The sequence below is a fragment of the Trachurus japonicus genome, chromosome 16 (assembly GCF_045865225.1).
Source record: "Trachurus japonicus isolate A0001 chromosome 16, Traja_1.0".
Classification (NCBI taxonomy): domain Eukaryota; kingdom Metazoa; phylum Chordata; class Actinopteri; order Carangiformes; family Carangidae; genus Trachurus; species Trachurus japonicus.
This window is the reverse complement of record NC_140922.1, coordinates 1,054,308-1,072,022: the sequence shown is the minus strand read 5'-3', so window position 1 is coordinate 1,072,022 and position 17,715 is coordinate 1,054,308. Positions and strand designations below refer to the sequence as shown.

Here is a 17,715-nt window from a genome sequence, read left to right as displayed (position 1 = left end):
AGCTTTACAATGATATGACATGACATGGGTCAGACAACAGGCACAGCTCAGTATGTCACAGTAGCTGTTAACTTTAGGAGAAATCTACTGACGAAAGAGACAAAGTGAAGTCAAATAAAAACCTTAATGTGTATTTTCTACCATTTCTTTTGACTTTTCTGAAAGAATACATGTTAAGGAAGAAAAATAGTCCAAAATCTCAAAATTGATCAATGCATGAAAAAACAGTGTTTTTGCCTGTAGTGTCTCGCCTTCAGTGACTGACCTCAGACAGTGTGTGTTGGTGATTGCAGTGTAACACTCTTGTTTCCTGTGTGTTTCCTCCACAGAGAGACATGCTGGATGTCAGTCAGATCATGAAGGATCTGGCCAGTATGGTCCACGAACAAGGAGACGCCATAGGTAAGATTTGTATGCATGGTTACTGTGTGTGTCTGTGTCTATCTGAGTGTGTGTGTGTGTGTGTAGAATATTGTTTACATTGTTGTCCTTAACTCAATTAGCATGGATAACCTTTGTGGTCATGTTTTAATTTGATGCGCTCGATTAATAACAACAAGCTCTAAAATTTCTGCTGGGCAAAACAAACTTTTTAACCTCCACCTTGCTGCTGCCACGCCGGCAGCTTCTGTGAGGAGAAGCAAAAAAAAAAAAAAAAGCGCTGTAGGTTTATACAGACAGTGGCCGGTTAGAGAAAATCCATTTAAACACCCTGATATCTGTAAATGGCTCTCTGCACCCTGCAGTGATTCAGACTTGGCAAAAAGAATGAAACTTAGCGCATAGATATAGGGCAGATATAGAGGCTTTGCTGCTGGGTCACAAATCTGCCATCAGCTACGTCTAGCTCCATCACCAACGTTCACTGGAGAGTTGGCTTTTACTTAATAATGTCAAACAATGACACAGACAAATAGACAAACCTGAAAAATAATCTTGCCATGTTAGTAGATCAATTCTGGGAAGAAGTGAAAGGGATGATAAGACAGATGACTTTCCAAATTTTTATCTTTCACTGTTTCTGCAAAACACCTGAAGCGAAGGCAGGAGGACAGCCGGTTCATCTGCAGCTTATGTTCTGGCCAAATAAACAACTGAGAACCTAATGTAACCCTTAATCGTATCATCTTTTTAAAAGTATGCTCCTGTCTTTTGTTTTCTTTCAAGTGTTGATACATAAGAGGGTATATCTGTAGTTTTAAAACCAAAAGAACATCTCTTTAGGCTTCTTTCTGGAGTTTCATTTTGTTTCTGAGTGACGCCAGTAATGGATTACTGCAGCCTGCTGAAACTCACCTTTAGTACCGTCGGTCAGTCAGTGCTGAAATTAACCAACCAGACAAATCTGGGCCAAAGTGGTCCAGCTGGATTGGATGTGGAGCTTTACCCCGGGGTCGAACCACTGGACGATCTGGCAGCACCAGGATGACTCCCCGCACTGATGCAGGATCCATGTCCAAGCTCACGCTCCTCCGCTGCCCAGGCTGTCGGGGACATTAGGGACATTAGAGACATTAGGGAGGTGGGTAATCAGGCAGCTGGGACAGCAAGAATGGAATCTGGCGAGTGGATTTCCAGGAGGAGGAGGAGGAGGACAGACCATCCGTCCGTCGCCGCCAGAAGGTGCAATTTTGACTCTGATTAATTAGGAGCACAAATGGAAAGGACTGGCAGGAGTGTGACGCCAGCGTACATGTGTTCCCCGGGCAGCGGCTACACAGACAAAGCCATCAAGCAGCTTATTCATTCCTCAGAGGTCTGACTCCAAGCTGAGAAGATCATTAGGGAGGTCAGACTAAACTCTAATGAACATCTATTTATGATTTAATAACCAATACATCAGCCTTCAGAGGAACAAGGCTGGACGGTGGCTCCAGGTGGGCGGGGCCTTGTTGTGACATCACAAAGTTACAGAGGTTCTGATTTCTCTCCAGATGTTTTGATACTTTTATAGTATAAATATAGGAGATAGACCTGCTTTATGAACAAACTACACATGGACATCTGTTTTTTATAAAACTGTCAAGACCATCAAAATTCACTATCAGCTTACTTCACAACAATGATGATGGAAAAATGCCATAAGAATGTCAAAACTATATTAAAACAATTGGCCAATATGGCAATCATTTCTTATATGCACTAATATAAATGACATTAACAACAAAAAAGTGCCACATGAATTTCAGAAAGGTTCACACTCATCTGTACAAATATGAAATAAAAAGGAGGAAAGATGAGAAGACTATTTGAATGATGAAATGGACCTGAGAAATTCTTCTCCCAGCATCCTCAGAGATAGTTTGGCTGTTTCGTTCTAATGTCATTTCTGGACCCAAGAGCACACCCATGAACAGCCAGCTGGCATAAGTAAAAATGTACTTAAAGGGATAGTTCACCCAAAATTGAAATATCACTCATTATCTACTCACCCTCATGTCGACTAAGGGCTGGGAGAAGAGGAGCTTTGAGAAGCTTCCGCTACAAACAAGCTTGAAATATAGACTTAGGGTGTATTCACACCTGTTTAGTGCGCATCCTGGTGCGCACCAAATGTTAAAATGATACATTGTTTCATTTTTCAGTTAGTGCGGTTGCTTTCACACCTGCTTTTTGTCACTCGGGACCAAACTTGGAGAACGTCACGTCTCCATGACTACCGGTTGGAATCTGGAAGCGCTGATTGATAAAACTTTCATGATGGAGACTCAAGTAGGGCCGGTTGTTAGTAGCTCTGGTCATTTATTTCTATATTGTTTGCATGTATAACTCTGTTTGGTACTTCTGGCTGGTTTCCGGTTGCGTTCACCCAGCTCGGTCCTGTTAGTTCCCAGTTAAACGTTAAACACGGGCGGACCTCTGCAGCTCGGTAACCACGGTAACCAGCTGCTCCGCGGACACAAGGGACGGAGCCGCCGACCTGTCGGTGTCTGAGCGGACTCAGCAGACACGCACCGACCGGCTGCCCCGCTGCTGCTGCTTCGTTTGTGGGGACAGAGCTCCGCAGCACTGGAGCACCGGGCGGTCTCCCCGCTGCGTTAACCCGTTGTCAGCGACTACGGGAGCCCTTTTAGCTCAAACGTGTTGAGTTCGCCTGGCAGTTGGGTCGCACCAGAGTGCGGTTGGAGTGCGATGTGCTTTCACACTGACCCAAACTGGACCAAATTTAGTGCGCACCAGATTTAGTGCGCACTAACACTGCAGGTGTGAATACACCCTTATTTAATTTTTTTCAGGACAATTTCGCATTTCAATACAAGACGGACATTACATACGAGCAGCATGGAGGTATTTGGATGTTTTTTGGTGTGTCTTTTTATTACGAAGACAGTTGGTATCCATTTGCAACCGTTAAATGTACATGCACTGCTATGCCGAGACCCCCTGTAACTCAGAGAAGCCACAGAGAACTCTGAAACTTCTCCCAGTCGACATGAGGGTGAGTAGATAATGAGTGCAATTTCAATTTTGGGTGAACTATCCCTTTAAATTTAAATTATTATCCAAACCACAACAAATAAGAAGGAGGCAGCACATAAACAAAATGTTCCTGCATTAATTGCATCATTGTTTTACATGGTGAATATTTCAAATTATTTACCAACAGCACCACCACATGTATCATGTAGATACATCTAAAGAATTCTGTCAGTATGACTTTGTGCACAGTGTATACTCTTGCCCTGTAAGTGTGTCTTACCTTGTGGTCTTTAAAACTGTTCTGCAAGTCAGAGCAATGCTGACATTTACTGTAACATTTAGCAAATTGACATGCTAATTCACTGCCTTTGACAAGATTTATGTGTGTTTGTTTTAGACAAGTCATTCACCATTTGCATTCTTATGCTGCTACTAAGTGTTTTTAAAGTTATGTCAGTGTCCTTGCCAATAAAGAAATATGAATCAAAAACATTTCAGCACAGGATTCCTCATATAAAAGTGTGTTTGGATCAAAGGCTGCAACTGGAAATGTTAGGCCTCACAACATGAAAACAATAGCAAAGAGCTAAATGCCTTATTCCTCTCTATGGTGCTAAGCTGTTAGATGTAAAGACTGCTGAGATGTGTGTATTTGTGTGTGTGTTTTCTGGAGGGAAAGAGGAGCAATAACTTGTGCTAATTGCTGCCTTTTTGTTGTGGAGTGTCCTTTTGTCTGTTGCCTTCAATCAGGATAATGTAGATGCCCTTTAAATACCCTTTAGAGTCAGGCTGACTCAGACCGCTCACAAACTTCCAAGCGTGCTCTGCCTCTGGCCACGCCCAAATCAGTGATGTCACACAAGAGCAGGTGCTTTCCATCAGCAGCTAAAGATAAAACATCCAGAGCCCTAACTGAGAACTGCATCACTGAAAAATATTTTACTCTCAGAGAGCTGTGCAGTACCTCACCATCAGGATAACTGAAGTGTTATCTTTAGGTTCTTCAAATAAACCGTGCCCAGAATCATTGTTATTATTATTTACCTTTATTTATTCAGGGAAGGCCAATTGAGAGTAAGCTCTCTTTTCCAATGATGCCATGATTACAAAAACAACATAAATATACACAATACAAATCAAATCATAGTCCACAAGTATACATACAGACTACAGAATACTTCCCAGCCAGCAATGCTGCGTGGGTTATATGGGCCCCACTTGGGCTGCAATTGTGGGCCCCATATGCGGCTTGCACCCAGGATCCATATGGTACACTGCAAAAACTCAAAATCTTTCCAAGAATATTTGTCCTCTTTCTTGTCAAAATGTCTCAATTTTAGTCAAAACTAATCTCTTTCCACTTAAAATAAGACTCATCACCTAAAAATGTACTTGTTTTCAGATAATTTTCACTTGTTTCAAACAAATTTCACTTGAAATAAGTAGAAAAATCTGCCAGTGAAAGCAAGTTTTTTGTGCTTGTAATAAGAAAGAAAAGTTTGCTCCACTATCAGATTGTTCTACTTATTTCAAGTGAAAATATGCTAGGAATAAGTAAAACGTGTCTAAAAACAAGCAACTTTTTATGTGATTAGTCTCATTTTCAGTACAATTAGATTGTTTTGACAAGAAAGACAAATATTCTTGGTTAGATTTAGATTTTTTGCAGTGTAGGGGCCTATTTGGCCCATATGGACCCCACGTAGCATTGCTGGCTGGGTTAATAGTACTGTAAATTCTTAAAGCTATCTAGAGAAATAAGGTGAACAAGTTCCAGACAGTTCTCTAAATTATTCCACTTCTTAGGGGCATAGAACTGAAAGGCAGTCTCCCCCAACTCGGTCCTGTTACTAAGAATGTTTAAAATCAAGGCATCGTGTGAACGAGTGTGCAAATTACGAGCTCTAAGTGAGATTAAACTGGTAAGATAAACAGGTAAAATGCTGAGTAAAGCTTTGTAAATAAAAAGCATGCAATGTTGCTCCCTCCTTACACTGGGATGGCCATTCAACCTTGTTATAAGAACACAGTGATGGGTTCAGAACACATCTCCAGTAAGAAATCGAAGTGCAGAATTATAAAATGCACCAGAGAGCAGCATGCATGTAAATGACATCACTGTAATCGAGTGCAGATAAAAAAAAAAGTGGCCTGAACAAGTTCTTCTCTACTTTCTGATATTAAACAAGCTCTAAGTGAATTCAGTGTGATCCACATCAATAGTGTTTGACACAAACACTATTGAATTCATCAAGATGGAGGAAGTGTTGCCATTGTAACAGCAGTAAGTACAAAGAGGAATTGATGAGGCGTAACGGATTTGTATGAAATTCTACAGGTGAATTTCACCAAACTTACAAAAAACAACAACAACAACAACTGAAAGTCATTATGGACAAAGTCCTGTCCACTCGACTGTGCTGAAATGTTGCAGCTCAGCATCAAGGTCCGTCTTCTTGGTGGCCAGCTGGTTTTTGTTTTGAAATGGGAAAACCAAAATCGGAAAATGGATTGTTCTCCAATGAGCATTTATAAATAGTATGCAACTCCAGAATGGGGACATAGCTACAGGAAAAAATGAACGCATTCTTCTATAACAATCTGCAATCATAGTATATTGTGTTTGTGAATTGTGCCACATGCATGAAACTCATTGAGTTTTTCAGCCACTTTGTCATTTGCATGTGAAAGAGTGTTAAGATTGTGTTTTGGACATGGAAGGTGGAGGAACACAGTGTACTCCCACCCAAATGGATAAACAGAGAGATAGAGGACAACTGTGCAGAAGACTGCAGAGTTCACAGCATTATACCACGGCACAACTCTAATCTGATCATTACAGAGCCACATAATAATGGACCTCTACCCATTAAAAAGAAATGCAATGAAATTGCCTTTGGCCTTTTTTGAACAAGCCTTTCTTGGTGTAGTGGCGGATATGAATAATGTGTTTGCTGTGGAGGCGTTTGTTGCGAAAGCAGCAGGTAATACAAAGAAATGAATAGGCTGAAGAAGGAAGGATTAGTGCTTTTATGGTTTATTCATCCTAGCTAAGGACAGACTATATTAAAGCCTGTGAGTCAAGATACGCAATCATCAAGGTTTAGCAGGCAGACACAAACTCTGGCACAACACACAAAAAAGGTGTTGAAAACATATCCATTTGTATACATCAAAAGACTGAATAGTTTAGTTTTTCAAGGTGATTAAAATCGTCTGGAATTGGCTGCTGGAGGATTGTTTCTATTGGTTGTTATCATCTACTACAGATCTGTCTGTGTGTGTGTGTGTGTTTGGAATGTATGAATGAATTTGTTCAGAGGAGGGTAGTGGGAATTTCAATGGGTCCTTTGAGACTTGAATGATGTTTGCCGGAGGAGGGCACCGCACTGAGAGTTCATCCTCTTGAGAGCATGAGGTTGATGGAAATGTCTGTGTTAGAGTTAAATGATTGTATGAGCAGATGCAAATTTGTTCCAAGGGTCAAGATACAAAGTCAATGTGTCACCATGGTAGTGCCCATTATCTGGGGACCAGGAAAATGACACAGAATATTTAAAACCCGATGTAGAACCAAAGCGGTGTTTTGATGATGATGTTGGAGTGTTTAACCTCGAGAAGCATAGGTGTCTGGCCTTCAACTAAATTCAAATTCTGACTGAATAATTGTGCAAGATGAGAAGTCAGTGCATCAACAGAGATGGTAAAATTCATCCTTTAGTCATCATGACAGTTCCATGGCATATTTAAATCAGGACTAAATGGTGGGCTGACTACCAACAGACATTACCATCCCAGGAGCCATGCTGCTACCATGACAAGACAACATATACACTACTCACAAAAAGTTACAGGGATATTTGACAAGAATATCCCTATAAAAAGTTCCTGCTACAGTGATATTCTATCATGAGGCCTTTTAAGTAGAAGGATGCAATGGTCATTTCTTTATCTCAAACAAAAGCTAACAACAGTGGTGCTATACAAACATCTCAATGTCTCAATAACTTGATCAGTTTGATCAAAGTGTTGTCTTGGTCTCATGTTGTCACCATGTGAACACGGTGGAGAGAAGAGGGAGAGAGAAGAGGACTGTATACACACTGTGATTGAACCAGAACATTCAGTGGTTCAATGACAACTGAAGCACTAAATCAGACAGTTGTTGTGAATTTTGTGATTAATCACCTTGTTATTCAATAAGGACTGAAACATTGAACAATTGGACATGTGCATTCAAAAGTTTAGAGAAGGTTCAATTAAGTTGACCTGTAAAGGTTATAGTGCATTTTAGGTGCATTCTGAAATTTGTTCCAAATACAAACGCCAAACATCCCTAACTTTTTGTGAGTAGTTTATGTCCAAAAGCTAAGCTATGTGTATTTAAAGCAGAAGTAAGTGATATATTTGTGTTAATATAAGTCTTAAATAGTTATATCTTCCGACAGCAATCACTTACATAGAGTGTTTGGACTGAAACACGGGTCTGTCAGTCACTCTGCTCTGCTCTGAGCCGAGGAGAAAATATTTATCGTATCCTACAGTTTTTATCCAATGAGGAGAGAGAACGGCATGCAGGGCTGTGTGTGCAGCCAAGGGACGCCGTGAATGTGGTGACGTAGGGACGAGGACTGTTATGGTGCGTTCAAGGAAACTCGTATTTTTCCGACCGTGAAGTGGTACCAGTTCGATCTGGTACGAGTTCACCGGTCGGAAGTTACGAGTGGCCGTTATAGTGACAGGTCGGAAAAACACGAGTGGGTTGCCTGAAACGCTACAAAGTCGTAAGTTGTGACTTGAAGCTGTAATTTACGATTTCAAAAGCCTGCCTGGAACGCAGCATTAGCGAAAACGACCGGACCACTTACTTCTGCTTTAAGTGACCACAGAAATATTCTAACTTATTCAAACATATGATTGGACTGGTTGGACTATACTACGAAAAGGAGGATTGAGTCTTTAAAGAGCAATGTCAATTAATTAATCATGAAAGTCCAAAAGACGACAAGTTTTTTCATGAGACTAAACATATTGTCTTCTCTGACTCAGCAAAAGCAGAGAAGGCATCTGGTCACTGAGCACTATTCATTATTCCAACCTCTTGATCTTGTTAGGTTTAAAGGTGAATTCTCTACAGGTGCAGTAATTGTTAGAGCATGAGACGGTGAAAAGTCTTTGCCCACATCTCTGAAGTGGTTGTAGCCTTTTTCTTTCTCCCGGCACCACAAACAATCAATAGCACTCCCACTCGTATTGGCCAGTTGTAAATATCTGTATAAGTAATCGCAAATATTTTGGACCATCCAGTTCATTAAACAAGTTCTGTCTCATCCCATTAACTCCTGTGTATCGACATGCTTTAAAGGAAGGCCCGCTGCTTTAACGGTGGAAGCTATTAGCCCCGTAGTCCTTGGTAACACAGAGGCTGGTGGGCTGTCACATAATGTGCTGTCAAGGCAGACCAACAGAACAAAAGCCAGTCCTTCTATTAAGCTCAGGATGACTCAGCAATTTGGGATACACAAGTATGATAAAAGAGTTCATTTAGTGTTCTCTCCCGCATGTGTAAGAGCTAAAACCGTTCTCGATCAATTCTATCTTACTATTAAAACTACAACACAACATTTGAAGATGTATTAGCTTTCTGAAGTTCTGATAACTCCAAACTTCGAGCCAAACAAGGCTGGTTTGGCTGCACCGCAAACATGGGCCTAGTTCTGTCCAAAGAGGAAAAAAAACAAACACTTAAAGGGATAGTTCACCCAAAATTCAAATTTCACTCATTATCTACTCACCCTCATGTCGACTAAGGGCTGGGAGAAGTTTCAGAGTCCTCCGTGCCTTCTCTGAGTTACAGCGGGGCTCCGTGCAGCACTGCATGTCCATGTGACGGTTGCGAACGGAGCTCACTTTTCTTCGTCCAAAAAGACACACCAAAAACCATCCAAATACCTCCATAGTGCTCGTCTGTAATGTCCCTCTTGTATTGAAGCCCCAATATGAGAAAATGTTCCGGAAAAAAGAAAAAAAGTATATATTATAAGCTTGTTTGTAGCAAAAGCTCCCAGTGTTGCTCTGTCGGAATCTTGCGTGATTTGCGGAGCCGTGAACTGGGTGTCAATGCAAATCGTGCAAGATTTGGACGGACCAGGAAGAGCAGTGAACTGAGACACTGGGAGCTTCCGCTACAAACAAGCTTAAATTTATTTATTTTTGGAACAATATCTCATGTTGGGGCTTCAATACAAGAGGGACATTACAGACGAGCACTATGGAGGTATTTGGATGTTTTTTGGTGTGTCTTTTTGGACAAAGAAAAGTGAGCCCCGTTTGCTCCTGTCATATGGACATGCAGTGCTGCGCGGACCCCCCGTAACTCCAAGAAGGCATGGAGGACTCTGAAACTTCTCCCAGCCCTTAGTCGACATGAGGGTGAGTAGATAATGAGTGAAATTTGAATTTTGGGTGAACTATCCCTTTAATATGTATGCGCAGACAGACAGGAAAGTAAACAGTCCACTTCAGTCAGTTATTTTCAGGAAAACTTCAGAAAGTTCAGTCCCTGTCACCACTGATAGCATGAATGATAACAGTCTGCCATTTGGCGTGACCAGGACCTGTATCTAGCCTGATGCATCAGCCGCTTATTTCATTACATTTCAAAAAGCGTCTGAACCTGAGCCATAGGGATTCGTTTGCTTCCGGGAGGCGGTTGCTTACATTTGCTTCAACTAATCGCTGCTGCTTGGTGGTCACGTGTGCTATACACCGGTTAAGCTCATAGGTTAATCTTGAGCGCTTGAGTTCAACGTCATCGCCTTCACTTACCCGTCTGTTCGCTGATTGGTCCGTCCGCTCTGGCGGACGGAGCAAACCGAAACGCATTGCTAGTGTCCTGACTACATTGTTGAGGCAAATGAAATTTGCCGGAACCAGTAGGCGGCGCTAGCCTGGCTAACCTGTATCATCCATCCCTGGAAATGTGTCACCAGTCACCTCACACCCAGTTCAAGTTCAAAGCTGCTTAAAGTCCAGTGTACGTAAGAGATGACAGTAGCTTTGAGAATATGGGCTGAATTTGAACTTTTTCTGTGTTGTCACATTGCAAATATAAGCAACAGGATTTTGTTTTTACACTTGAGGGTAAACCGGAGGCTGGGGAAAGCTCCAGTATTGCGGCTGTGAAGGACCTTCTGCACACAAAGAATCTGTGGCTGTACAGTTGATCAAATTCAGGCTGTGCGTCCACATCCCTGGTGGCCCCTCCTTGGTCCATTTATTTTTTCAACAAGGTGAGCGCCAATGGCTACAGTGAGGTGGCTAATCAGGGAGCTGTCAATCAACACGGTTCTGCTGCTGCCAGACCTTGTGCTTTTAATGGGGCTGATTGGAAAGTGCACTGAAGGGACATCTACCAGCAGTGATGCAACAGTGTTGTATACTTGCAGATTATGGTGGACGTATTGTCATCAAACAGTTCATCCTTTTATCAGCATATGTTTCATCCCTTATTTTTGAGTAATTAGAGTAGTTACTAAGGAACTAATGAAGAACTAATGAGTGGTAAGTGGAGAACTGAGGTACTCAAAATTAGAGTAGTTACTGAGGAACTAATGAGGAACTGAAGTACACAAAATTAGAGTAGTTACTGAGGAACTAATGAGGAACTAATGACAAACTAATTTAGTGAGGAACTGAAGTACACAAAATTAGAGTAGTTACTGAGGAACTAATGAGGACCAAATGAGGAACTAATAAGGAACTAATGAGTAGTTACTGAGGAACTAATGATGAACTAACTATTAGTTAATGGTCAGTTCTTCAGTAACTCCTAATCAAATTACTGAGGAACTAATGAGGAATTAACTTTTACTTTATTAGTTACCCTTTTTGTGTTCCCTAAACTACAGTGAGACATCAAAATGAGTAATTGTGTGTACTTCAGTTCCTCACTAACTACTCATTAGTTCTTCATTAGTTCCTTGGTAACTAGTCTAATTTTGTATACCTTGGTTCCTCAGTAACTACTCATTTGTTCATCGTTAGTTCCTCATTAGTTCCTCAGTAACTACTAGTAAGTTTATGTTAAATTAAGTGCTTAATAAAGATTAAATAGATACACAAACAATTTCATAAACCAAATACTGCAGGTTGGATGGTGTGTACAGTACAGGTGGGCCTTGCCGGTTCTGTAGCTGGGGATGGTGATTGTTTTGTTGTGACATCACAAAGATACACATGTCCTGCCGGCTGGTTTTAACACCAGTTTCTGGACTGAGGCTTTGATACTTTCACAATATTCATATAGATCTAGACGATTTCTCTAATCAGATGAGGCATCCACCTTTATAGGCCTTTGAAAATACACTGCTGTCCATTCAGACTTCATCCTGTTTGCTTGAAGACTGGATGAGCACAAGCTCAAAGTGGTTGGACCAAGGCCCTCTCAAGGATGTGTGTGTGCTACCAACACAACTGAAAATAAATTGATGAACATCTTGTTTTTCAGACAGATATTATTTGAAAGCTGTGTTCAGTGATTGCTGGTTTGCCAGGTTTGGTTCCTCTACACCTGGGTGCTGAGCTTTTAGAGCTCTGGGCAGATGCTTGTCAAGAAATGATTATAGCAGATAGCGTGGCCCGGAACTGGAGACAGGAAGTAGTCATTTACAACCTGGGCATACAGTGTTTGAATGTTGTGTGCTTATTATGAATGGAAAATCTAATGAAAGGCACAATTAAGTCTCATTATGGAAAGATAAAGGGACTCAGCGTCCAAGTGATCATTCACCTTTAACCCTGCTTCTCATAAATCCTCCAACTATTAACATTTATTTTTTTCTGTGGCTAATCCATCCGAACACAGCATCATTGAACTGCTGGAGGGAATAGGACCTGTTAATAAATTTGCTCTTTGTTTTCTCAGACAGCATCGAAGATTACATCCAGACCGCATCGTCCAATGTGGAGTCAGCCAATCAGGAGCTTGCAAAGGCCAACCACTACCAGGTATGCTCTGAACCTGCCTGTGCTGTGGCGTCTCTATGGTTTAGGTTTGCATTGACTTTGCTCTGTTTTAATTTTGTGTACTTAACTGAGCTTTTGCATTGTAATGCACTCACAAGAAGCTTAGCTTGATCAGCCATGCAAACAGGGACTTTGCTAACTAGATTACACAGCTTTATCACATCCCCCACTAGCATAATAACAGAGATGATGTAATTTCATGTCATACTTTACTAGCTTTTGCCTTCAGTTAAATTAATTGTATTTAGGGAGAGGAAATATAAAATGCACGCCCGCAGTCTTATAAAACACGAAACCACATGAATTCCATACTCATTCCCATTCCATGGGCAAGTGTTATTTCTACTGAGATAATGGTTATAAATTTGCTATTTTATCCTACAAGTGTATTGACTTAGAGAGGAAAATGCATTAATGGACAAAAGCTGCAGACAGAAATGATATAGATTTCTTTCTGTGGTTTTTGGGATTGCTAGAATTTCCACTCCACAGCACATATTGGAGACATTTTATGAGACACCCAAGGGTCTGCTTTTGCTCTTTCTTTTCAAGGAAATATATGTGTGTCCTGCTGTTCTGTCAGGGACTATCTCAGTAGGCCAGAACTCAGTGTGGCTCTGTGAAGTGTAGGCCCCTGGCTATGGTAAATAATGTATTGACTTAAGTGTCACTGGGTTAATAAAGGAAATACCTTCTTTTACATGGTTTACATAGCTTTGAAGCTGCATCAAACTCCCAACCTGCAGTGGCTGTCAGCAGCCATGGAAAATATATGTTTTTGTGCTTTTTGACATTTAGACCTTCAGTGGTCTCTCTATATTAAATAAACCACTAATAAAAAGTCAGTTTGAAGTTGTGGACATTTGATAACATTTATTATATTAGGCTTTTCTTTAAAAGACAGAGACCAGAGAGTAATGGACTCAACTTCATTGTTTCTATATTTACGTGGATTTCTGTCATGGGATCAGCAGCTATTCAAAGTGAGAGCGATTGCCGGGCAGAGTCTGTCATGACTGCAGTGATTTCTGTCCCCACATGCTGCTGCTCTACTAGTGAGTGAACAAACGAGCGAACGGCAACAGCTTTCCCATTAATTGTCATTTCATTATCTCAAGGAGAGCTGAGCCGTGACCGAGCTCACACTGAGCAATTTAGCTCTCCGCCAATCCAGACAGCCGCTGTCGGTGCAGAGGCAGAGCAGCTGAATGGAAGGAAAACAACAAAGGGGAAGAGAGACAGACAGACAGAAAGACAGGCACAAAGTCAGACAGACACAGAGGCAGAATTATGGACTGAGAGACGAGTCCAGATTGTACAACAGAGCTGATTCCTCTGTTTTATGTAGAATGCTGTGGAAGCCTTAAAGTCTTTACATCCACCACATTTACTGATACAAAACTAGACTGTATGAGGCGCCTGAAGGCATCACGCTGTATCTGACATGTAGTAGCACATTCTCCAACGTCCTGTCACCACTTCATGGTCTGCCCCCACCCCCCGATGCAGACTCCCTCTCTCAGAGCTGCTCTGACTGTAGCACTTTGTGCAGCTGTAAAGACCCTAACCCTGACATAAACTGTGATGTCATCGGTGACAGTCTGTGAATGGAGCTCATTGCTCTCATCAGGCCACTGACAGCCACAGTCTGAACTGCCACTGCACTGCTACTACTAATAATGATGTCAAACACCTTTTGGCCACAAAATAAAGTGCATTAAAATAGCAATGTTTATTCTAGCAGAACATGATCACAGTGTTCCCAGTTACAGATAACTATACTTATCCATTATAAATGTGCAGTTTTCCTCTCCATTATAGTTGTGTCTTTAGACTGCATGGATCAAATAACCTTATATTTCCTTAACAACAGAAGAGATGATGCAGAGCTGTATAAATACATTTTAAACAAGAGCCATTTAATCCGTAGAGAGTATAAAAGACTGCAAAAAAGTCAAATAACTGATTTTTTTTTAAGTATACACCTTAATTGTTATTTTCATCTGTTTTAGTATCCCAGCAGATTTTCACTTTCACAGTGTCTTTAAGCTCCCGCGCTTTCCTCCAAATGTCTGTTGCTACTGACACTACGACACCTGAAGCTTTTTCATGAGCTGAAATTCCAACTATTTCATATTTAAGTGGTAAAGCTAAAGTTAACGGATATGTCAACAGCGTTTATCTTGGGTGTTTTAACTGGTAACAGTTCTTTCAGTTTCCTCGACCTTACTTCTGCTCCAACTTAAAGTCACTTTAAACGTAACTTTTGGAAACTGACAATCCAAAAGCTCCAATTTATTTTACTTTTTTAAACCAAAGCTCACTTTCACTTTGCTTTCACTGCTTAAACATCAAATGATCAGGGGCCGTATTCCTAAAGATTCTTAGTGCAAAGAGTTGCTCCTAGTGGCCAAATTCTAAGAAAATTCTTAGAATCATGATGTTTTCTTAGAATTTCTCCTAAAAGTTAAGAGTAGATCCTAGTAAAGATAAAAGCTATTCCTAAAGAATCCTAGCTCTTAAGAGAGCTCCTAAGGTGGGATTTGTTAAGAGTAGGGAAGAGGACTTTTAAGTGGCTTAGGAGTTCCCTAAGCAGAGGACAAAATGGTGGACAGAAGAGGCAGGAGAGATATTCTCCAAACACTGGATGTCAGTGAATTAATGAAACGCTACAGATTGTTCCTGTTCCTCTGTCCAGTTGGGTTTCCTTGTTCTTTTCTTCTCCATTGCTGTTCACTGGTTTGTGGTAGATTTCAAAGCCAACCAACACTGCTTCTTATAGGCCGGTCAGCAATCACAGACACTGATTAAAGCTGAGCCATTTTACCCTTGTTAATACCAAATTGAGTTGGAAAGTTGAAAGTGCAAAAATGACCAGCATGGTAATTAATATAAGCAAATAAATCTAAGTTTCACTATGTGAATACTGTGCAAGTTTTCACACATTTTGTAGGATAATTTTAAAGTATAGCTTACTATTCATTTAACAGATATTTTCTTTTATGTGAAATAATTTTTGCAATTACACAGTCTTCATAAGATTGGATTTTATGGTTAAATTTATCGATTTGAGGGTCCATCCTTTGCCCATTATCACCAAAAGTATATTTTTTTATCTAGCATTTTTTTAAAGTATATTTTTTGGGCATTTTGGCCTTTAATTGACAGAACAGTTGAGAGAGAGACAGGAAATGGGAGGCAGAAAGACATGCAGGATAGGACTGCTCCACAAGGGATTCGAACCGGGGCCACCTGCAGGACTATAGCCTCAACACATGGGGCGGGTGCTCTTTATCTAACTTTTAGGATCAACCAATCACAGCGTTTGAAATGATGACTCATACCTAGCAACGGGGGTCAACCACACCTCCTCACTAAGATAGGAGTTTCTGTCCACTCCTTGCTCAGAGTTCTCTGAGAGTGTTGTGGAATCACTCCTAAGCTAAGACTCCTTGCTAGGGAATTTTTAGGTTAAGTTAGGAGCTCTCTAAGAGGATTCTTAGAATCTTTAGGAATACGGGCCCAGTTCTTTAGACAATTGACCTATGGCTAAGCCCCGCCCCCTCCACTCACTTGGACAAACAGTCAACATTCGGTGACAGTTGCTATGGCAGTTGTCTCAGTAGGAGACATTTCACAGGAGGCAATTGATGGTTTTTGGAGACAGAAAGATTACATATCATCTGGAAGTCACCAAAACTTCACTTAACTTTACTGCTATGGCTGCCGTTTGCAGCGAAACGCCGATAGCGACGGGCTAACTTCTGTTAGCCTGTCTATGGAGTTTTGCATTATAAGTTAGCATTAAGCTAGCGGGCTTTATGCTTAGTTGTGATGCTGGCTAACATCCAAACATCTCTCACAATATGTTGCCTCAAATACGTTGTTGACTTAACTTAGAACAGATGTAGACATCTTTGTTAAGTTTATCCACGTTTAGTTGGTGTTGTGGTCTACTGCATAACTTTATCCAGAGCAGACACTTCTCTTGGTTGAGATGTGGCTTGGGAAAAGGTTAAAAAAATCCACCCCGTGGCCCCCAGCCTCTCGGGATACCTAGTGTTGGAGTTGCATGTACCCCATGCACACCGTTTGACCATTTTAAACTTAAAATGTCAAGAAAAAACATATAAAAACGAATGAAAACTGACTAACTGCAATGCATTTCAATGGACGTGGAAGCAGAGAATGTCCGAGTGTATGGGCTAGCTATGCGCACTGTGATTGGCTCATCGTGTTTGGGGGCGTGGCTTAGCCATAGGTCAATTGTGCTAATTCTTTATCATCACTGACACCATCAGAGCTCAAAGAACGCAGGTGAAACTTCATGCTTTCAACCTCTCATAGCACCAGTGACAGTTACAATGCTTTCGTCTGCTTTTAGAAACACATAGTTCAACTGTCACTTCATCTCCTCACTGTAACTACATTGACTTCAATTTGAACCCTCATAAAACATTTCATGAGCAAAAAGAAAAACTCAACAGAATCCTTCAGTGTTTACAACTGCAATTTTCTGCACAGGCGAACCTCACGTCACTTTATTTCATACATTTTTCACCCCAATCTTCAGCCTGACATATTTGTTTCTGCCACTAGAATTTAAATTACAGTCCCGTGGGTGTGAGCAACACTTGACAACATAATTTGTGTTAAAACAGTTCCTTTTTTTCTGTGGTAATCATGCACATAAGAGGAGAACACGTTTCGTAAAGTAAAAAGCCACTATTAATCCTGCATAAATTGACTGAGCTTTGATTGGCTAACTGAGGGTTACACTGATTGTAAGTCAAAACCTGAAATGCTAAAGTTTAGACCTGAGATCTAGGTCAGGTTCAGTCTGCTGTCAGAGGGGGTGGATCTGCACCTAAGACCTCTAAATCTCATTTAATTTCCGCCTGGGGGCCCACCAGTCAGTAGCTTATATTTACCCAATATAAAGTGAATGTTGCGTGACGTTAATGGCACTATTTGTGATCACATAAAAATCCAACAGAACTTAGAGAGAGGGTGGGGGGTGGAGGAGATTGAATCCTCTGCAGTGCTGGTGCAGCCTTGAACAGTGGTCTACATGCACCGCTGCATCTCCACCAATGGTCAATTAAGAGCGGATGTCATTTTCTCCCCTTGCCACGCCTTGTCTACTCACTTTACACTGAAAATAAATTGAATCTATAATCCTTTATCTGGTGGCTGATTGCTCTCCCTGATGCAAGTTCCTCTTGTTCCTGTGATGTTTTATCACCTCATCTGTGTTCAATGGAACAC

At 41.1% G+C, this 17,715-nt stretch overlaps 1 protein-coding gene across 2 annotated transcripts in view; it reads left to right on the top strand.

The window, feature by feature from the left end:
- Nucleotides 1-17,715, top strand: part of tsnare1 (T-SNARE Domain Containing 1) — a 246,109-nt gene that overhangs the window by 176,125 nt on the left and 52,269 nt on the right. For both annotated transcript variants that reach the window (XM_085803223.1, XM_085803222.1), the window contains exons 9-10: nt 330-402; nt 12,347-12,429. In XM_085803223.1, the coding sequence (XP_085659349.1) occupies nt 330-402; nt 12,347-12,429 (156 nt within the window). The remainder of the gene's footprint in view (nt 1-329; nt 403-12,346; nt 12,430-17,715) is intronic.